The sequence below is a fragment of the Pseudophryne corroboree genome, chromosome 1 (genome assembly GCF_028390025.1).
Source record: "Pseudophryne corroboree isolate aPseCor3 chromosome 1, aPseCor3.hap2, whole genome shotgun sequence".
Classification (NCBI taxonomy): Eukaryota; Metazoa; Chordata; class Amphibia; order Anura; family Myobatrachidae; genus Pseudophryne; species Pseudophryne corroboree.
The window spans coordinates 454,514,830-454,533,578 of record NC_086444.1 but is presented as its reverse complement, the minus strand read 5'-3'; the positions used below and the strand labels follow the sequence as shown (position 1 = coordinate 454,533,578).

At 48.4% G+C, this 18,749-nt stretch overlaps 1 protein-coding gene across 4 annotated transcripts in view; it reads right to left on the bottom strand.

Annotated features, from left to right (window-relative positions):
* Positions 1 to 18,749, bottom strand: part of REC8 (REC8 meiotic recombination protein) — a 295,804-nt gene that overhangs the window by 137,884 nt on the left and 139,171 nt on the right. For all 4 annotated transcript variants that reach the window (XM_063913650.1, XM_063913647.1, XM_063913648.1 and 1 more), the window contains one exon: positions 2,012 to 2,129. In XM_063913650.1, the coding sequence (XP_063769720.1) occupies positions 2,012 to 2,129 (118 nt within the window). The remainder of the gene's footprint in view (positions 1 to 2,011; positions 2,130 to 18,749) is intronic.

Below are 18,749 nucleotides of genomic sequence, written 5' to 3'. Positions count from 1 at the left end.
AAGCACAAGCTAGCTGCAAGCAGGTAGGTTTGCTTCTCTCCCCTAAGTCCCACGTAGCAGTGAGTCTGTTGCCAGCAGATCTCACTGAAAATACAAAAACCTAACAAATACTTTTCTTTTAGTGAACTCAGGAGAGCCCACTAAGTGCATCCAGCTCAGGCCGGGCACAGATTCTAACTGAGGTCTGGAGGAGGGGCATAGAGGGAGGAGCCAGTGCACACCAGATGTAGTACCTAATCTTTTCTTTAAAGAAGTGCCCAGTCTCCTGCGGAGCCCGTCTATTCCCCATGGTCCTTACGGAGTACCCAGCATCCACTAGGACGTCAGAGAAATAAAGGTTAGGTATCCGGAAAGAAAATTCCCACAAATTCTTCTATCAATAGGTTAGTATAGGGAAATATGGTCACTCTTCTCACCAACTTTATATATGAATATGAAATTAATAAACTTCTTTTATAGGAAGACAATGTTGGAGTTTGTATGTACTCCCTTTTTCAATTTTACCACTTTAAATAGATGTTTAAATAGAAAAGGGGAGTACATACAAACTCCAACCTTGTCTTCTTATATCCGACTGTCGGATTTGAGCGAAATCCGACTGTCGGATTTGGCCGTTCCCGGTGTCCTGTCCTGCTACTGTCAGTGGCTGCCAGGTACGCTGACAGCGGGGAAACATGTCTGCGGCGGCGGGGATGATGTCTGCGGTGGCAGGGGGAGGCGCTGCTGGGAGTGAGGATCCTTGCCGGGGGGACGCCCTGCTCAATCTGACTTTTTTTTAAAGTCGGACTGAGATTGTCAGAAAGGGGGCCCCGATTCTGACAGAAGCATGCGGATCGGCACCTATTCCGCCGATACAAGTGTTTTCCGACAAGTCGGGAATTCCCGACTTGTCGGAAAAAAATGCCCAAATTGAATAGGTCGGAACCCCTGCGATCACCTCTGCCTGTCAATCAGGCAGAGGCGATCGCAGCCAGTGAGATGCTGATAGCATCTCACTGGGCTCCTGGGGTGCGCACGTGCAGTGCGTCTGCTGCGCGTGTGCACTCCACACAGTAATTCAGACTGCGATCGCTGCCGCTGCAGCAATCCACTCTAAATTACCCCCCATGTTATATAACCATGTGGTAGCCTGCCCACAGAGTTGTTTTACTTGGTACAAGTCCCCCACATTTGGGAACTTGTTTATATTACTTTAGATAAAGATAATCACTTCAAAGGTATTGGCGGATTCACCTGTACCTAAGTAATATCATCCTTCATGTTATTTTAAACTTGGCATAAGTATACAGTATAGTATTTGTTTTGTTTTGGTTTTTACATTTCCGGTAACCTTTTTAGTCTTCAGAGAGAACTGGATTCTCTTTAATCACATCACATCCCAGAGTACTTGTGTGTAAAGTTTGAACATAATGGCTGATTCAGATGTGGACGCTAATGGCACCGCCACTGCGTCTTTGTATGCAGCGGCTGTGTGAAAATATAAACACAAGCCACTGTTAGCTTCTCTGATCTGCTGCTGCTGCATCCTAAGATACGGCATTGGATCAACTACATGAAAATGTACTGTACTGTACTCTACATCTGATAAAGCCTCATGCTACTCAGAATGTCCAGGAAACTATGCTGCAGGGGGCCAGAGAAACTGCAACCGACAATGCACCACTGGCTTCAGCACGCCTAGAAAACAGGGTTGACAACCTTCGTTTACTGCAATGCTCCCCCATCCCCAAACGGCTGCAGGGTGGTACTCACCTGACATCTGCCGCAACATTGCGTCCAGCATTGTAGGACCAGATCTGCACATGTGCAGCATGGCTCCTGTGCATGCACAGAACAAAAAATAATCTGAGACTTGGTGAACATAGAATTAGCGCCCAGCTCTGAATCAGCCATGTTTGTGATGGAAAATAGTTCATATTCCACAGAAAAGTCATCTTTATGCTCAGAAAATACAGGCATTCATCTACTTGATACAGGTAATACATACACATAATGAGGGGTATTTTTTTACCTGTGGGATCATCATTGGATCTGGCAGCTCTGGAGGGATTTCCATCATACCAAAAAATGGATCAGGGGCATGCTCCAGCATCTGCATGAGCACCAGACTGTCTGGGATCAGCAGATTTCTGAGAAATGCAGATGGCTAGTATTATACTGTGATCTGGAACTTACAAACACAATACATGCATTCATCTAACAATTTGCAAGCATAAACCTTTTTTATATATAGCGGTTTCATGTGACAATTGTCCTGAAAATGTGTAATACTGATTTATATGTAATGTGCATGTCTAAGCTAAGTTCTACAAATGTAAAAATAAGATTTTACTTACCGATAAATCTATTTCTCGTAGTCCGTAGTGGATGCTGGGACTCCGTCAGGACCATGGGGAATAGCGGCTCCGCAGGAGACAGGGCACAAAATTTAAAAGTTTGACCACTAGGTGGTGTGTACTGGCTCCTCCCCTTATGACCCTCCTCCAAGCCTCAGTTAGGATACTGTGCCCGGACGAGCGTACACAATAAGGAAGGATTTTGAATCCCGGGTAAGACTCATACCAGCCACACCAATCACACCGTACAACTTGTGATCTGAACCCAGTTAACAGTATGACAAACGTAGGAGCCTCTGAACAGACGGCTCACAACAATAACAACCCGATTTTTTTGTGACAATAACTATGTACAAGTATTGCAGACAATCCGCACTTGGGATGGGCGCCCAGCATCCACTACGGACTACGAGAAATAGATTTATCGGTAAGTAAAATCTTATTTTCTCTGACGTCCTAGTGGATGCTGGGACTCCGTCAGGACCATGGGGATTATACCAAAGCTCCCAAACGGGCGGGAGAGTGCGGATGACTCTGCAGCACCGAATGAGAGAACTCCAGGTCCTCCTTAGCCAGGGTATCAAATTTGTAGAATTTTACAAACGTGTTCTCCCCTGACCACGTAGCTGCTCGGCAGAGTTGTAATGCCGAGACCCCTCGGGCAGCCGCCCAAGATGAGCCCACCTTCCTTGTGGAATGGGCCTTGACAGATTTAGGCTGTGGCAGGCCTGCCACAGAATGTGCAAGTTGAATTGTGCTACAAATCCAACGAGCAATCGTCTGCTTAGAAGCAGGAGCACCCAGCTTGTTGGGTGCATACAGTATAAACAGCGAGTCAGATTTTCTGACTCCAGCCGTCCTTGAAATATATATTTTCAATGCTCTGACAACGTCCAGCAACTTGGAATCCTCCAAATCGCTAGTAGCCGCAGGCACCACAATAGGCTGGTTCAGGTGAAACGCTGAAACCACCTTAGGCAGAAAGTGAGGACGCGTCCGCAGTTCTGCCCTGTCCGAATGGAAAATCAGATATGGGCTTTTATACGATAAAGCCGCCAATTCTGACACTCTCCTGGCTGAAGCCAGGGCCAGTAGCATGGTTACTTTCCATGTAAGATATTTCAAATCCACCGATTTGAGTGTCTCAAACCAATGGGATTTGAGAAAATAAGAATTTACTTACCGATAATTCTATTTCTCGGAGTCCGTAGTGGATGCTGGGGTTCCTGAAAGGACCATGGGGAATAGCGGCTCCGCAGGAGACAGGGCACAAAAGTAAAGCTTTCCGATCAGGTGGTGTGCACTGGCTCCTCCCCCTATGACCCTCCTCCAAGCCAGTTAGGTACTGTGCCCGGACGAGCGTACACAATAAGGGAGGAATTTTGAATCCCGGGTAAGACTCATACCAGCCACACCAATCACACCGTACAACTTGTGATCCAAACCAGTTAACAGTATGATAACAGAGGAGCCTCTGAAAGATGGCTTCTTAACAATAACCCGAATTAGTTAACAATAACTATGTACAATTATTGCAGATAATCCGCACTTGGGATGGGCGCCCAGCATCCACTACGGACTCCGAGAAATAGAATTATCGGTAAGTAAATTCTTATTTTCTCTATCGTCCTAGTGGATGCTGGGGTTCCTGAAAGGACCATGGGGATTATACCAAAGCTCCCAAACGGGCGGGAGAGTGCGGATGACTCTGCAGCACCGAATGAGAGAACTCCAGGTCCTCCTTAGCCAGAGTATCAAATTTGTAAAATTTTACAAACGTGTTCTCCCCTGACCACGTAGCTGCTCGGCAAAGTTGTAATGCCGAGACCCCTCGGGCAGCCGCCCAAGATGAGCCCACCTTCCTTGTGGAGTGGGCCTTTACAGATTTAGGCTGTGGCAGGCCTGCCACAGAATGTGCAAGTTGGATTGTGCTACAGATCCAACGAGCAATCGTCTGCTTAGACGCAGGAGCACCCATCTTGTTGGGTGCATACAATATAAACAACGAGTCAGATTTGCTGACTCCAGCTGTCCTTGCAATATATATTTTTAATGCTCTGACAACGTCCAGTAACTTGGAGTCCTCCAAGTCACTTGTAGCCGCAGGCACTACAATAGGCTGGTTCAGATGAAATGCTGACACCACCTTAGGGAGAAAATGCGGACGAGTCCGCAGTTCTGCCCTGTCCGAATGGAAAATCAGATATGGGCTTTTGTAAGATAAAGCTGCCAGTTCTGACACTCTCCTGGCCGAAGCCAGGGCTAGTAACATGGTCACTTTCCATGTGAGATATTTTAAATCCACCTTTTTTAGTGGTTCAAACCAATGAGATTTTAGAAATTCCAAAACCACATTGAGATCCCACGGTGCCACTAGAGGCACCACAGGAGGCTGTATATGCAGCACTCCCTTAACAAAAGTCTGGACTTCAGGAACTGAAGCCAATTCTTTTTGAAAGAAAATCGACAGGGCCGAAATTTGAACCTTAATAGATCCCAATTTGAGACCCATAGACAATCCTGATTGCAGGAAATGTAGGAATCGACCCAGTTGAAATTCCTCCGTCGGAGCACTCCGATCCTCGCACCACGCAACATATCTTCGCCAAATGCGGTGATAGTGTTGCACGGTTACTTCCTTCCTTGCTTTAATCAAAGTAGGAATGACTTCTTCCGGCATGCCTTTTTCCTTTAGGATCCGGCGTTCAACCGCCATGCCGTCAAACGCAGCCGCGGTAAGTCTTGAAACAGACAGGGACCCTGCTGAAGCAAGTCCCTCCTTAGAGGTAGAGGCCACGGATCTTCCGTGATCATCTCTTGAAGTTCCGGGTACCAAGTCCTTCTTGGCCAATCCGGAACCACTAGTATCGTTCTTACGCCTCTTTGCCGTATAATTCTCAATACTTTTGGTATGAGAGGCAGAGGAGGAAACACATACACCGACTGGTACACCCAAGGCGTTACCAGCGCGTCCACAGCTATTGCCTGCGGATCTCTTGACCTGGCGCAATACCTGTCCAGTTTTTTGTTGAGGCGAGACGCCATCATGTCCACCATTGGTCTTTCCCAACGGGTTACCAGCATGTGGAAGACTTCCGGATGAAGTCCCCACTCTCCCGGGTGAAGGTCGTGTCTGCTGAGGAAGTCTGCTTCCCAGTTGTCCACTCCCGGGATGAACACTGCTGACAGTGCTATCACATGATTCTCTGCCCAGCGAAGAATCCTTGCAGCTTCTGCCATTGCACTCCTGCTTCTTGTGCCGCCCTGTCTGTTCACATGGGCGACTGCCGTGATGTTGTCCGACTGGATCAACACCGGTTTTCCTTGAAGCAGAGGTTCTGCCTGGCTTAGAGCATTGTAGATTGCTCTTAGGTCCAGAATGTTTATGTGAAGAGACGTTTCCAGGCTCGTCCACACTCCCTGGAAGTTTCTTCCTTGTGTGACTGCTCCCCAGCCTCTCAGGCTGGCGTCCGTGGTCACCAGGATCCAATCCTGTATGCCGAATCTGCGGCCCTCCAATAGATGAGCACTCTGCAACCACCACAGAAGAGATACCCTTGTCCTTGGAGACAGGGTTATCCGCTGGTGCATCTGAAGATGCGACCCTGACCATTTGTCTAACAGATCCCTCTGGAAAATTCGTGCATGGAATCTGCCGAATGGAATTGCTTCGTAAGAAGCCACCATTTTTCCCAGGACTCTTGTGCATTGATGTACAGACACCTTTCCTGGTTTTAGGAGGTTCCTGACAAGCTCGGACAACTCCTTGGCTTTTTCCTCCGGGAGAAAAACCTTTTTCTGAACCGTGTCCAGAATCATCCCTAGGAACAGCAGACGAGTTGTCGGCATTAACTGGGATTTTGGAATATTCAGAATCCAGCCGTGCTGTTTTAGCACTTCTTGAGACAGTGCTAATCCCCTCTCTAGCTGTTCTCTGGACCTTGCCCTTATTAGGAGATCGTCCAAGTATGGGATAATTAATACGCCTTTTCTTCGAAGAAGAATCATCATCTCGGCCATTACCTTTGTAAAGACCCGAGGTGCCGTGGACAATCCGAACGGCAGCGTCTGAAACTGATAGTGACAGTTTTGTACAACGAACCTGAGGTATCCCTGGTGTGAGGGGTAAATTGGAACGTGGAGGTACGCATCCTTGATGTCAAAGGACACCATAAAGTCCCCTTCTTCCAGGTTCGCTATCACTGCTCTGAGTGACTCCATTTTGAACTTGAACTTCTTTATGTACAGGTTCAAGGACTTCAGATTTAGAATAGGTCTTACCGAGCCGTCCGGCTTCGGTACCACAAATAGAGTGGAATAATACCCCTTTCCCTGTTGTAGAAGAGGTACCTTGACTATCACCTGCTGAGAGTACAGCTTGTGAATGGCTTCCAAAACCGTCTCCCTTTCTGAGGGGGACGTTGGTAAAGCAGACTTCAGGAAACGGCGAGGCGGATCTGTCTCTAGTTCCAACCTGTACCCCTGAGATATTATCTGCAGGATCCAGGGATCTACCTGCGAGTGAGCCCACTGCGCGCTGAAATGCTTGAGACGACCGCCCACCGCCCCCGAGTCCGCTTGAGAAGCCCCAGCGTCATGCTGAGGCTTTTGTAGAAGCGGGGGAGGGCTTCTGTTCCTGGGAAGGAGCTGCCTGTTGGTGTCTCTTCCCCCTTCCTCTGCCTCGTGGCAGATATGAATATCCCTTTGCTCTCTTGTTTTTAAAGGAACGAAAGGACTGCGGTTGAAAAGTCGGTGTCTTTTTCTGTTGGGGAGTAGCTTGAGGTAAAAAGGTGGATTTCCCGGCTGTAGCCGTGGCCACCAAATCTGATAGACCGACTCCAAATAACTCCTCCCCTTTATACGGCAAAACTTCCATATGCCGTTTTGAGTCCGCATCGCCTGACCACTGTCGCGTCCATAAACTTCTTCTGGCCGAAATGGACATAGCACTTACCCGTGATGCCAGTGTGCATATATCCCTCTGTGCATCACGCATATAAAGAAATGCATCCTTTATTTGCTCTAAAGACAGTAAAACATTGTCCCTATCCAGGGTATCAATATTTTCAATCAGGGACTCTGACCAAACTACTCCAGCACTGCACATCCAGGCTGACGCTATAGCTGGTCGTAGTATAACACCTGTATGTGTGTATATACTTTTTTGGATATTTTCCATCCTCCTATCTGTTGGATCTTTAAGTGCGGCCGTCTCAGGAGAGGGTAACGCCACTTGTTTAGATAAGCGTGTGAGCGCCTTATCCACCCTAGGAGGTGTTTCCCAGCGCGCCCTAACCTCTGACGGGAAAGGGTATAAAGCTAATAACTTCTTTGAAATTAGCATCTTTTTATCGGGGGCAACCCACGCTTCATCACATACATCATTTAGTTCTTCTGATTCAGGAAAAACTATAGGTAGTTTTTTCACACCCCACATAATACCCTGTTTAGTGGTACCAGTAGTATCAGCTAAATGTAACGCCTCCTTCATTGCCAAAATCATATAACGTGTGGCCCTACTGGAAAATACGGTTAATTCGTCACCGTCGCCACTGGAATCAGTGCCTGTGTCTGGGTCTGTGTCGACCGACTGAGGCAAAGGGCGTTTTACAGCCCCTGACGGTGTTTGAGGCGCCTGGACAGGCACTAACTGATTGTCCGGCCGTCTCATGTCGACAAACGACTGCTTTAGCGTGTTGACACTATCCCGTAATTCCATAAATAAAGGCATCCATTCTGGTGTCGACCCCCTAGGAGGTGACATCCCCATATTTGGCAATTGCTCCGCCTCCACACCAATATCGTCCTCATACATGTCGACACACACGTACCGACACACAGCAGACACACAGGGAATGCTCTTAACGAAGACAGGACCCCACTAGCCCTTTGGGGAGACAGAGGGAGAGTTTGCCAGCACACACCAAAAGCGCTATATATGACAGGGATAGCCTTATAATAAGTGCTCCCTGTATAGCTGCTTTTATAAAATAATTTTTGCCACTATTTTGCCCCCCCTCTCTTGTTTTACCCTGTTTCTGTAGTGCAGTGCAGGGGAGAGACCTGGGAGCCGTCCTGACCAGCGGAGCTGTGTAAGGAAAATGGCGCTGTGTGCTGAGGAGATAGGCCCCGCCCCTTTTCCGGCGGGCTCGTCTCCCGCTCTTTAGTGTATTCTGGCAGGGGTTAAATATCTCCATATAGCCCCGGAGGCTATATGTGAGGTATTTTTTAGCCAAATAGGTTTTCATTTGCCTCCCAGGGCGCTCCCCTCCCAGCGCCCTGCACCCTCAGTGACTGCCGTGTGAAGTGTGCTGAGAGGAAAATGGCGCACAGCTGCAGTGCTGTGCGCTACCTTTAGAAGACTGAGGAGTCTTCTGCCGCCGATTCTGGACCTCTTCATGTTTCAGCATCTGCAAGGGGGCCGGCGGCGAGGCTCCGGTGACCATCCAGGCTGTACCTGTGATCGTCCCTCTGGAGCTGATGTCCAGTAGCCAAGAAGCCAATCCATCCTGCACGCAGGTGAGTTCACTTCTTCTCCCCTAAGTCCCTCGTTGCAGTGATCCTGTTGCCAGCAGGACTCACTGTAAAATAAAAAACCTAAGCTAAACTTTCTCTAAGCAGCTCTTTAGGAGAGCCACCTAGATTGCACCCTTCTCGGCCGGGCACAAAAATCTAACTGGCTTGGAGGAGGGTCATAGGGGGAGGAGCCAGTGCACACCACCTGATCGGAAAGCTTTACTTTTGTGCCCTGTCTCCTGCGGAGCCGCTATTCCCCATGGTCCTTTCAGGAACCCCAGCATCCACTAGGACGATAGAGAAAATCCAAAACTACATTAAGATCCCACGGTGCCACTGGGGGCACAACCGGGGGCTGTATATGTAGTACTCCTTTTATCGTTCTTACTCCCCTTTGCCGTATAATTCTCAGTACTTTTGGTATGAGAGGCAGAGGAGGAAACACATACACTGACTGGTACACCCATGGTGTTACCAGAGCGTCTACAGCTATTGCCTGAGGGTCTCTTGACCTGGCGCAATACCTGTCCAGTTTTTTGTTGAGGCGGGACGCCATCATGTCCACCATTGGTCTTTCCCAATGGACCACAATCATGTGGAAGACTTCTGGATGAAGTCCCCACTCTCCCGGGTGCAGATCGTGTCTGCTGAGGAAGTCTGCTTCCCAGTTGTCCACTCCCGGGATGAACACAGCTGACAGTGCTAACACATGATTTTCTGCCCAGCGGAGAATCCTTGCAGCTTCTGCCATTGCCCTCCTGCTTCTTGTGCCGCCCTGTCTGTTTACGTGGGCGACTGCCGTGATGTTGTCCGACTGAATCAACACCGGCTGACCCTGAAGCAGAGGTTTTGCCAGGCTTAGAGCATTGTAGATTGCTCTTAGCTCCAGTATATTTATGTGAAGAGACGTCTCCAGGCTTGACCACACGCCCTGGAAGTTTCTTCCCTGTGTGACCGCTCCCCAGCCTCTCAGGCTGGCATCCGTGGTCACTAGGACCCAGTTCTGTATGCCGAATCTGCGGCCCTCTAACAGATGAGCACTCTGCAACCACCATAGCAGAGACACTCTTGTCCTTGTGGACAATTTTATCCGCTGATGCATCTGCAGATGCGATCCGGACCATTTGTCCAGCAGATCCCACTGAAAAGTTCGTGCATGGAATCTGCCGAATGGAATCGCTTCGTAAGAAGCTACCATTTTTCCCAGGACTCTTGTGCATTGATGCACAGATACTTTTCCTGGTTTTAGGAGGTTCCTGACTAGATCGGATAACTCCCTGGTTTTCTCCTCCGGAAGAAATACCTTTTTCTGAACAGTGTCCAGAATCATCCCTAGGAACAACAGACGTGTCGTCGGGATCAGTTGGGATTTTGGAAAATTCAGAATCCACCCGTGTTGTTGGAGCACTACTTGGGTTAGTGCTACTCCGACCTCCAGCTGTTCTCTGGATCTTGCCCTTATCAGGAGATCGTCCAAGTAAGGGATAATTAAGACGCCTTCTCTTCGAAGAAGGATCATCATTTCGGCCATTACCTTGGTAAAGACCCGGGGTGCCGTGGACAATCCAAACGGCAGCGTCTGAAACTGATAATGACAGTTTTGGACCACGAACCTGAGGTACCCTTGGTGTGAAGGACAAATTGGAACATGAAGGTAAGCATCCTTGATGTCCAAGGACACCATAAAATCCCCTTCTTCCAGATTCGCTATCACTGCTCTGAGTGACTCCATCTTGAACTTGAATTTTTTTATGTACAGGTTCAGAGATTTTAGATTTAGAATTGGTCTTACCGAGCCGTCCGGCTTCGGTACCACAAATAGCGTGGAGTAATACCCCTGTCCCTGTTGTAGGAGGGGTACCTTGACTATCACCTGCTGAGAATACAGCTTGTGAATGGCCTCCAATACCGTCGCCCTGTCGGAGGGAGACGTTGGCAAAGCAGACTTTAGGAAACGGCGAGGAGGGGACTTCTCGAATTCCAACCTGTAACCCTGAGATACTACCTGCAGGATCCAGGGGTCCACCTGCGAGTGAGCCCACTGTGCGCTGAAATGTTTGAGGCGACCCCCCACCGCCCCTGAGTCTGCTTGTAAGGTCCCAGCGTCATGCTGACGCCTTTGTAGAAGCCGGGGAGGGCTTCTGCTCCTGGGAAGGAGCTGCTTGTTGCAGTCTCTTACCCTTTCCTTTGCCTCGGGGCAAATAGGAATGTCCTTTTGCTCGTTTGTTCTTATAGGAACGAAAGGACTGCGGCTGAAAAGCCTGCGGCTTTTTCTGCTGGGAGGTGACCTGGGGTAAAAAGGTGGATTTTCCGTCCGTTGCCGTGGCCACCAGATCCGATAGACCGACCCCAAATAATTCCTCCCCCTTATACGGCAATACTTCCATATGTCGTTTGGAATCCGCATCACCTGACCACTGGCGCGTCCATAAACTTCTTCTGGCAGATATGGACATCGCACTTACTCTTGATGCCAGAGTGCAAATATCTCTCTGTGCATCTCGCATATAAAGAAATGCATCCTTTAACTGCTCTATAGTCAGTAAAATACTGTCCCTATCCAGGGTATCAATATTTTCAGACAGTGACTCCGACCAAGCCACGCCAGCACTGCACATCCAGGCTGAGGCGATTGCTGGTCTCAGTATAACACCCGTATGTGTGTATATACTTTTTAATGTATTCTCCAGCCTCCTATCAGCTGGATCCTTGAGGGCGGCCGTATCAGGAGACGGTAACGCCACTTGCTTTGATAAGCGTGTGAGCGCCTTATCCACCCTAGGAGGTGTTTCCCAGCGCGCCCTAACCTCTGGCGGGAAAGGGTATAATGCCAATAACTTCTTTAAAATTAGCAGTATTCTATCTGGGGTAACCCACGCTTCATCACACACTTCATTGAGTTCCTCTGATTCAGGAAAAACTATCGGTAGTTTTTTCACACCCCACATAATACCCCTTTTTGTGGTACTTGCAGTATCAGAGATATGCAAAGCCTCCTTCATTGCCGTGATCATATAACGTGTGGCCCTACTGGAAAATACGTTTGTTTCTTCACCGTCGACACTGGATTCAGTGTCAGTGTCTGGGTCTGTGTCGACCGACTGAGGTAAAGGGCGTTTTACAGCCCCTGACGGTGTCTGAGATGCCTGGACAGGTACTAACTGGTTTGCCGGCTGTCTCATGTCGTCAACCGACTTTTGTAGCGTGCTGACACTATCCCGTAATTCCATAAACAAAGCCATCCATTCTGGTGTCGACTCCCTAGGGGGTGACATCACCATTACAGGCAATTGCTCCGCCTCCACGCCAACATCGTCCTCATACATGTCGACACACACGTACCGACACACAGCAGACACACAGGGAATGCTCTGATAGAAGACAGGACCCCACTAGCCCTTTGGGGAGACAGAGGGAGAGTTTGCCAGCACACACCCAAGCGCTATAAATATATATAGGGACAACCTTAATAAGTGTGTTCCCTTTATAGCAGCTCAAATATTATAAATATCGCCAATAAGTGCCCCCCCTCTCTGTTTTTACCCTGTTTCTGTAGTGCAGTGCAGGGGAGAGTCCTGGGAGCCTTCCTCGCAGCGGAGCTGGGCAGGAAAATGGCGCTGTGTGCTGAGAATAGGCCCCGCCCCCTTTGGGCGGGCTTCTTCTCCCGGTTTTTTTGGAACCTGGCAGGGGTTAAATACATCCATATAGCCCCAGGGGCTATATGTGATATATTTTAGCCAGAATAGGTATATTACATTGCTGCCCAGGGCGCCCCCCCCAGCGCCCTGCACCCTCAGTGACCGCTGGTGTAAAGTGTGCGGAGAGCAATGGTGCACAGCTGCAGTGCTGTGCGCTACCACATGAAGACTGAGACGTCTTCTGCCGCCGGTTTCTGGACCTCTTCTCTATTCGGCATCTGCAAGGGGGTCGGCGGCGCGGCTCCGGTGACCCATCCAGGCTGTACCTGTGATCGTCCCTCTGGAGCTAGTGTCCAGTAGCCTAAGAAGCAAATCCATCCTGCACGCAGGTGAGTTCACTTCTTCTCCCCTAAGTCCCTCGTTGCAGTGAGCCTGTTGCCAGCAGGACTCACTGAAAATAAAAAACCTAACAAACTTTTTCTAAGCAGCCCTTTAGGAGAGCCACCTAGATTGCACCCTGCTCGGACGGGCACAAAAACCTAACTGGGGCTTGGAGGAGGGTCATAGGGGGAGGAGCCAGTACACACCACCTAGTGGTCAAACTTTTAAATTTTGTGCCCTGTCTCCTGCGGAGCCGCTATTCCCCATGGTCCTGACGGAGTCCAAGCATCCACTAGGACGTCAGAGAAATATAAACACACAAAAGTGACACATGTAATATACAGTGGTGGCCAAAATTGCATTTGAATGTTTTTCAACTTTGAATGCTTATGAAAACTGTTTCACTTCACGCAGTGCACTGATTCATATATCAAATGAAAGGAAATTTAATGCTGAATTCAACACAATAAACAGAGGTAAATATTTGCACTACAAGGGAAGTTATGCTACTTTCAGTCAGACAAAGAAGCACAGATGCGTGAGATTCAAGAAGCGGATTGTAGTAACAGCTACTACCAGCCAATCGGAATCGTCGTTGTGAGGACTGTCATTTATGAGCAGGTGCAAGGTCATGTTCAAAGGTGGGAAAGGTCAAGGTGGGAAAGGTCAGTTTGGCTGTTTCATTTTGCAGAATAAAGTTGGTTACTGAAGTGCAATTACTGTTGGATGTTTGTGTGTATTGTTTAGTGCCATTGACGGTGTAAAAAATAAATACAACAATGTCGTCCAGGCAAAGTGGTGACTGGTCACCCAGGAAGAGATCCAGTATTGAGGTGTTACGTGAAAATGGTCTTTCGTATGCAGCAACTGAGAGAGAAGTTGGTGGGAATGTGACAACATTAGGAGTACGAAAGTTTTGTTTACGCTATCAGGAAACACAATCTATACAAAACAAAGAAGGAAAAGGCCGGAAAAAGTGCACAACAGCTGTTGATGATAGGAGAATAAAACAAATTTGCGTCAGGGACAGATGGATGTCATCTGCAGCTATTAGCAATGAACTGAGAGCAACTGGTGTTTTTGTCAGTACAAGAACGGTACGGAGAAGACTAAAGGTGGGTACACACTAATAGATATATCTGCAGATCAATTGATCTGCAGATATATCTATGGACGGATCGGGCAGTGTGCTGTGCATACACACTGCCCGATCCGTCGGGGACTGACGTAATGAACTCGGTGGGCGTGTACACACGCCCGCCCAGTTCAGCTGTCAATCACCGCCAGCCGCCGCAGCATGTGTACGGGCGGACACACACAGCGACGCGCCAATATACCGGTAGATATATTGGCCGTCGGCTGTGCTGCGCAGCCGACGCGATACGTCTGTGAACGACGGAGTTCACAGACGTATCGGCCGTACACACTGGCCGACGGACCCACGATATATCGGCCGTTCAAGAGAACGGCCGATATATCGACCAGTGTGTACGGGCCTTAACAGAGGTTGGCCTAAAAGGTAGGATTCCCTGAAAAAAGCCATTCCTGAATAAAAAGCAGCGGCAGAAACGAATACAGTGGGTTAAAGAACACACTGCATGGACAGAAGGTCAGTGGAAACAAGTGATACGGAGTAACAAAACTAAGATCTCGATATTTGGTAGTAATGGGAGAAAATATGTGAGACGTCGCATCGGGAAGAGGTACATCCAGATTGCATTCAAGCGACAACAAAGAATCCTACAAGAGTTATGATCTGGGCATGTATGACAGCAGATGCTGTAGGCCGCCTTCATGTCATAGATGGCACACTGAACAGCAGAAAGTACATTGACACCATCCTACAACGAAAACTTCTACCGTCTATCAGGGATCTTTTTCCATATAATGCTCCATTTATTTTTCCAGCAGGATTCAGCTTCCTGCCACACTGCACGGATATGCAAACAGTGGTTCACGGAGAATGAAATACAGGTGCTGGGATGGCCAGGAAACAGCCCAGACCTGTACCCCATAGAACATTTGTGGTTACGTCTGAAAAAACTGGTACAGCTGAGGCGTCCATCCAATAAAACATTGGTTGGCTCAATGCCATGTCGCTGTGCTGCTGTCTTAAAAAGTAAAGGCTACCCAACGAAATACTGATAGGACAGTGACATCATAAGTACACAGGGATTTTCACCCTAAGTGTGTTTTCACTGCATAACTTCCCTTGTAATGCAAATATTTGACCTCTGTTTATTGTGTTTGATTCAGCATTAAATTTCCTTTCATTTGATATATGAATCATTGCACTGCGTGAAGCAAAACAGTTTTTATAAGCATTCGCAGTTGAAAAACATTCAAATTTCAAAAAGTGTCCGCAATTTTGGCCACCACTGTACGTAATAAAAATCCAATGTCCTTCCATCTCATAACTTATCAAAACCTATAAATGAGGCTACACCAAGGACAAAAAATAACGATAGAATAGTTAAATTGAGAGACGGGAATAGTCAGCAGTTGTTAGCAAATGCTGTTTCCATCATGTGCATTTCCATTTGGACATGCAATCTAACAATAGTAGATGGTGTTTGGTTTAAGTTCTCAAAATGGCATGTTTGTGACTGCACAACACAGATATTTGTGCAAATAGTAAAACTCTATGCACGCTAGAAGATTTTGAGCTCAAAGCAGCTCACTTTTGGCGTTTTGAGCTCAAAATGTACTGGTGTGTATGGGCGAGCAATGAGCGCTGATGCGCGCTCCCGCATCATCGCCAGCGAGGTGGGAAATCCTGTGTTTTGCACACAATGTTTTGCCCACCTCGCTTCTTGTTCATCCATCATCGCTCAGTGTGTACGGCGCAGAGTGATTATGGATGATGTCCTCGCACCCCGGCCCCGCCCCACTCTCTCCCTCCATCTCTCCAAGCCCCAACTCACGGAGCAGCAGCTCCCTCCCCGCTCCCTCCCCGCCCTGCTCCCTCCCCGCTCCAGCTTCAAGCCCCAACTCGCGCACGGAGCAGCAGCGGCATTGGCAGTCACAATACAGTGAGTCCACTGCCACCAATGATTACAGAATGTATGCCAGTAATAATAGGATTTTAATACCTACCGGTAAATCCTTTTCTCTTAGTCCGTAGAGCAGGCTTTTTCAACCAGTGTGCTGTGGCACACCAGTGTGCCGCGACCAGTTGCAAGGTGTGCCGCGGAGCCAGAGCAGCTTCGTGCACCTTCAGAGAGAACTGTTGGCCCGGGCTCTTCTTAGAGGATCAGTCGTGCTCCGCCCATGACGTATGCCTTGTAGACACGGCGGTGTGATATCATAGGTCATGGCCGCCGCGTCTCACCACCCAGCCAGCCCACCTGCCTGTACACACATCTTCCAGTTCCTGCCTGCATACACAGCTTTCCATAGCCACCCACATCCACACCTGGCCGACCGCCCGCTGCTCAGTATTCTCAGCACTCCACTCCACCGCCACTGAGGGACAGGGAGGAGGACAGCTGACAGGTAGGGGCTAATATTTGTTATTATATTTCTCCTGTGGGGCACAATAGGATTTATGTGGGGAGAATAAGGATTTATGGATTTATGGGGGGGAACAATGTGAATAATTCATGTCTGGGAGCAATAGGATTTATGTGGGGAGCAATGTGATTGTTTTTTCTGCGTAGGCCAATGTATGTGTGGAATTTTTTTTACTATGAGGGCTAATGTGTGTTTTTTGTTTTTTTCTGTGGGGAACTGATGGTGTGCCTTGGCAATTTTAAAATATGGGCCCTCATTCCGAGTTGTTCGCTCGTTCTTTTTCATCGCATAGCAGCGATTTTCCGCAAACTGCGCCTGCGCAATGTTCGCACTGCGGCTGCGCCAAGTAATTTTGCTAAGAAGTTTGGTATTTTACTCACGGCATTACAAGGTTTTTTCTTCGTTCTGGTGATCGTTGTGTGATTGACAGGAAGTGCGTGTTTCTGGGCGGAAACTGGACGTTTTATGGGAGAGTGTGAAAAAATGCTGCAGTTTCTGGGAAAAACGCGGGAGTGGCTGGATAAACGGGGGAGTGTCTGGGCGAACGCTGGGTGTGTTTGTGACGTCAAACCAGGAACGAAACTGACTGAACTGATCGCAGTGGCAGAGTAAGTGTCGAGCTACTCAGAAACTGCTTAGAAATTTCTATTCGCAATTTTGAGAATCTTTCATTCGCAATTTTGCTAAGCTAAGATTCACTCCCAGTAGGCGGCGGCTTAGCGTGTGCAATGCTGCTAAAAGCAGCTTGCGAGCGAACAACTCGGAATGAGGGCCCTTGTTCGGTGTGCCGCGAGTAAAAAAAGGTTGAAAATCACTGCCGTAGAGGATGCTGGGGACTCCAAAAGGTCCATGGGGTATAGACGGGATCCGCAGGAGACATGGGCACTTTAAGACTTCAAATGGGTGTGAACTGGCTCCTCCCTCTATGTCCCTCCTCCAGACCTGTTATAGGAACTGTGCCCAGGGAGACGGACATTTTGAGGAAAAGGATTTTTGTTAACCAAGGGTGAGATACACACCAGCTCACACCACAACACACCGTACAACATGGCATTTAACTAAAACCAGTTAACAGCATGAACCAAAAAATCAGCAACAGGCTGATCGAAACCAAAACACAACCTTTGTGTAACAAAAGCAATAACTATGAACAAGTACTGCAGATAGAGTCCGCACTGGGACGGGCGCCCTGCATCCCCTACGGAATAAGATAAAAGGATTTACCGGTAGGTATTAAAATCCTATTTTCTCCTTCGTCCTAGAGGATGCCGTGGACTCCAAAAGGACCATGGGGTTTATACCAAAGCTCCAGACCGGGCGGGAGGGTGCGGATGACTCTGCAGCACCGATTGAGCAAACATGAGGTCCTCATCAGCCAGGGTATCAAACTTGTAGAATTTTGCAAAAGTGTTTGAACCCGACCAAGTAGCTGCTCGGCAAAGTTGTAGCGCCGAGACTCCCCGGGCAGCCGCCCAAGATGAGCCCACCTTCCTGGTAGAATGGGCCTTCACTGATTTCGGTAACAGCAATCCAGCCGTAGAATGAGCATGCTGAATCGCATTACAGATCCAGCGAGCAATAGTCTGCTTAGAAGCAGGAGCCCCAATCTTGTTGGAAGCGTACAGGACAAACAGAGCCTCCGTTTTCCTAATATGAGCCGTTCTGGCTACATAAATTTTCAAATCTCTGACCACATCGAGAGACTTTGAATCAGCCAAGGCTTCAGTAGCCACAGGTACCACAATAGGATGGTTCATGTGAAACGAAGAAACCACCTTTGGTAGAAATTGTTGACGAGTTCTCAACTCCGCTCTATCCTCGTGGAAAATCAAATAGGGGCTTTTGTGAGACAAAGCCGCTAAATCCGACACCCGCCTTGCGGATGCCAAGGCCAACAGCATGACCACTTTCCAAGTGAGAAATTTCAACTCTACCGTTTGTAAAGGTTCAAACCAATGTGACATAAGGAACTGTAACACCACGTTAAGGTCCCATGGTGCCACTGGGGGCACAAATGGAGGTTGGATGTGCAGCACGCCTTTCACAAAAGTCTGTACTAATTGAAGCGAGGCCAATTCCCTTTGGAAGAAAATTGATAAGGCCGAAATCTGCACTTTAATGGAGTCTAACTTCAGGCCCGCATCCACACCTGCTTGTAAAAAATGGAGAAACCGACCCAGCTGAAATTCTTCCATAGGAGCCTTCTTGGACCCACACCAAGACACATATTTTCTCCAAATATGGTGGTAATGCTTCGCCGTTACCTCCTTCCTAGCTTTCAGTAGAGTGGGGATGACCTCACCGGGAATACCCTTTCGCGTTAGGATTTTGCGTTCAACCATCACGTCGTCAAACGCAACCGCGG